The sequence below is a fragment of the Olea europaea genome, chromosome 11 (genome assembly GCF_002742605.1).
Source record: "Olea europaea var. sylvestris chromosome 11, O_europaea_v1, whole genome shotgun sequence".
Classification (NCBI taxonomy): Eukaryota; Viridiplantae; Streptophyta; class Magnoliopsida; order Lamiales; family Oleaceae; genus Olea; species Olea europaea.
Genome location: NC_036247.1, coordinates 10,571,588 through 10,574,124, shown reverse-complemented (window position 1 = coordinate 10,574,124; position 2,537 = coordinate 10,571,588). Strand labels below are relative to the sequence as shown.

Below are 2,537 nucleotides of genomic sequence, written 5' to 3'. Positions count from 1 at the left end.
TCTTGAGAAGATACTATTGAACCAACTCTTCGTTGGAGCAAAGCTAACATATAACCAAAGAAGCCAGCTGCTATAAGCACCACTATACCTGCAGTAGTTAACTTCTCATATAAATTTTTAACTGGAACAAACTTAAGGCCAAGAAGAATACGATTTCATATATTTTACCCAGCGGAAAACTACTTCCATACTGATAAGCACAATCATCAAAGTGGAGTTGTATCTCACGAATTGCATTATTTCCTCTATCTATAACAAGGAGAGAGCAACTGCTTCCTATATAGACCACATCGAAATCATTAGAAAATTTCGCATCTCCACTTGGTCCATCCACATGTCCATTTCCCCGACTCCATTTACCTCCTGCTATAGTTGTCACTCCTACAGAAAAAAATAAAAGCCAATCACAATAGATACTAGTAAAATACACTGTAATATTTTACAAAAGTTGGTTGACTAGTCTTAATTTCTTACAGCAACTCTGAGGTCAATAATAAAATGGAAAGGAAATCAGATGGTGAACAAGTTCACAGAGTTATTGAAATTCACTCTAAATGCAAAACCTACATCAACTTGCTGCGCAGATTTGATAATCAAGAAAGAAGAAGCTTTTACAATAAAAGATGTCACACCTCACATTTGCAGAAAAACAACCCTCTTCCACGACTTGGGAACTAGGGTGACCCAATACAGAAGCAATATACCCGTACAATGAAAAAGTTTGTATAGTAGAAAACAGGATAAGCAAACACTACAATTGGACTTCGTTCAGTCCAACATACAATATAATTAAAAATAAATAAAAAATGCAAGCATGTTCTATGACTGAGCTGTTCATATTGTCAGAATACGAAGATTACGATTATTGTTACTTGGTCAAAATTGTATACCGAATGCTTATCTGCAGACCATAACATTATGTGCACAAACAAAAACCGTTACTCTGTTTGCTCAAAGACAGATCAAGAATTATCACCAGTATTGCTTATCTTCCTGATTGACATATTATCGGTGTCGGCAATGTAGATGTTTCCACCATCATCAACTGTAAGTCCCTTTGGATGATTCATCCTTGCTTCCCTCAATTTACCATCCACATATCCAGAGTATCCATCTGCTGACCCTGTAATCAGCCTTGGCCTGCTATCTGCAATGGAACAAACAATGCTAGTGCACGAGCGCCGACAAACACACAATACTGAATACACTAATCACAAAATTCACAAATAACAACTGAATGCTGGTTTAGGACATACATAGGGATAAAGATGAAGAGAACTTGTAAAGATTGCTGTTAGAAGAATCCAAAATGAGAAGGTCCCCATTAGGCAAAACTTCAACAGAATGAGGTTCAATGCCAAGTTTGCTCCCATCAAACACTGTCTCCACTGTGTACCCACTCTCAAATTTCATCATTGGACGCCCAGATATTGCTGTCACAAATCATGAAAATCAAGACTGTAAAAAACATAGGAACAATGAATCATATTCGAAGAGGGAGATCCCTCTTTACCTGTTTTAGTAGTGTCCCTGAGCGATAAAATCCATTTCATCAGCCTAGAAAATGCACTTGAGAAAAAGCCATTTACAATTCCTGCCCAAAAAAAAAACAATGACAAACAGTTACACACACATCTCGCTCCATACCCAAAAAATAAATTGGTTCAAGATTCATATGCATATAAATGTGTGTATAGAACTACTTACTGGCAGGAGAAGAAGTAGCTGAAACAGAATAAACACCATTAAAAAACAGCAAAATACCGAAGAGTAACACAAAAGCATTTTTTCCCATTTTATATGCCATTAGCAGAGGCTGAAGCTCTGCATTTGATTCAAAGTAAAACCCTACATGGGTTTTTTTATTCTTGATTAAAAGTGAAAAGAAGAGAAAAAAGTTATGGTTTTTAAAGAGTGAGTGTGTGAAATGGTTGAAGAGATACAAAAAGATGATAGAGACGGAAGAGAAAGAGAGAAAAAAAGGGCAAAGCGGGCTGTGGTCCTGTGGAGAGCGGGAATTGCTGTGGGTCTAACCGACACCTCACTGTAGGAATCGGCCTCATACGAAGGGAAAAAAAAAAAAAAAACAACAACAACAACGTCGAGACCCCGCTATGTGAGAGACCCTCTAAATGTAGCAACACTCGATTGATAATCATATGCTTTCGTAGAGGGAGAAAAATGTACTCTTGTTACAATTATTTTTTTCATGAAAGAAATTAAATAATTTATATTACAAACATATTAAGGGGTTGTTCGAGAAAGTTTCAAGATAATTTAAACAATGATCACTGAATTTTGCTATAGATTACTACTCACTCATCGATTTTTGAAAAGGAATTATTTGTTTACCGAATTTTGTTATAGGTTACTATTCGCTCATTGATTTTTATAAAGTAACTCATTGCTCCCTGAACTTTGCTATGAATGATTGCTTGCTCATCGATTTTTGAAAAGTTAATAGTTGCTCATCCAAATTTGATACAGTTACTTGATGCTCAATGAACTTTCTTATAGGTAGCACTAACGGAAATAAT

The 2,537-nt window shown here is 36.0% G+C and overlaps 1 protein-coding gene across 1 annotated transcript; it reads right to left on the bottom strand.

Annotated features, from left to right (window-relative positions):
• Positions 1 to 5: 5 nt before the first annotated feature.
• LOC111404447 lies at positions 6 to 1,980 on the bottom strand (the record flags this gene model as incomplete). The annotated part of the gene is made up of 6 exons (XM_023033254.1): positions 1,708 to 1,980; positions 1,514 to 1,594; positions 1,257 to 1,433; positions 977 to 1,147; positions 169 to 381; positions 6 to 88 (listed from the first exon to the last, which is right to left on the bottom strand). Coding segments are annotated over exons 1-6 (825 nt in total), but the record flags the coding sequence as incomplete, so codon positions are not given.
• Positions 1,981 to 2,537: the final 557 nt, after the last annotated feature.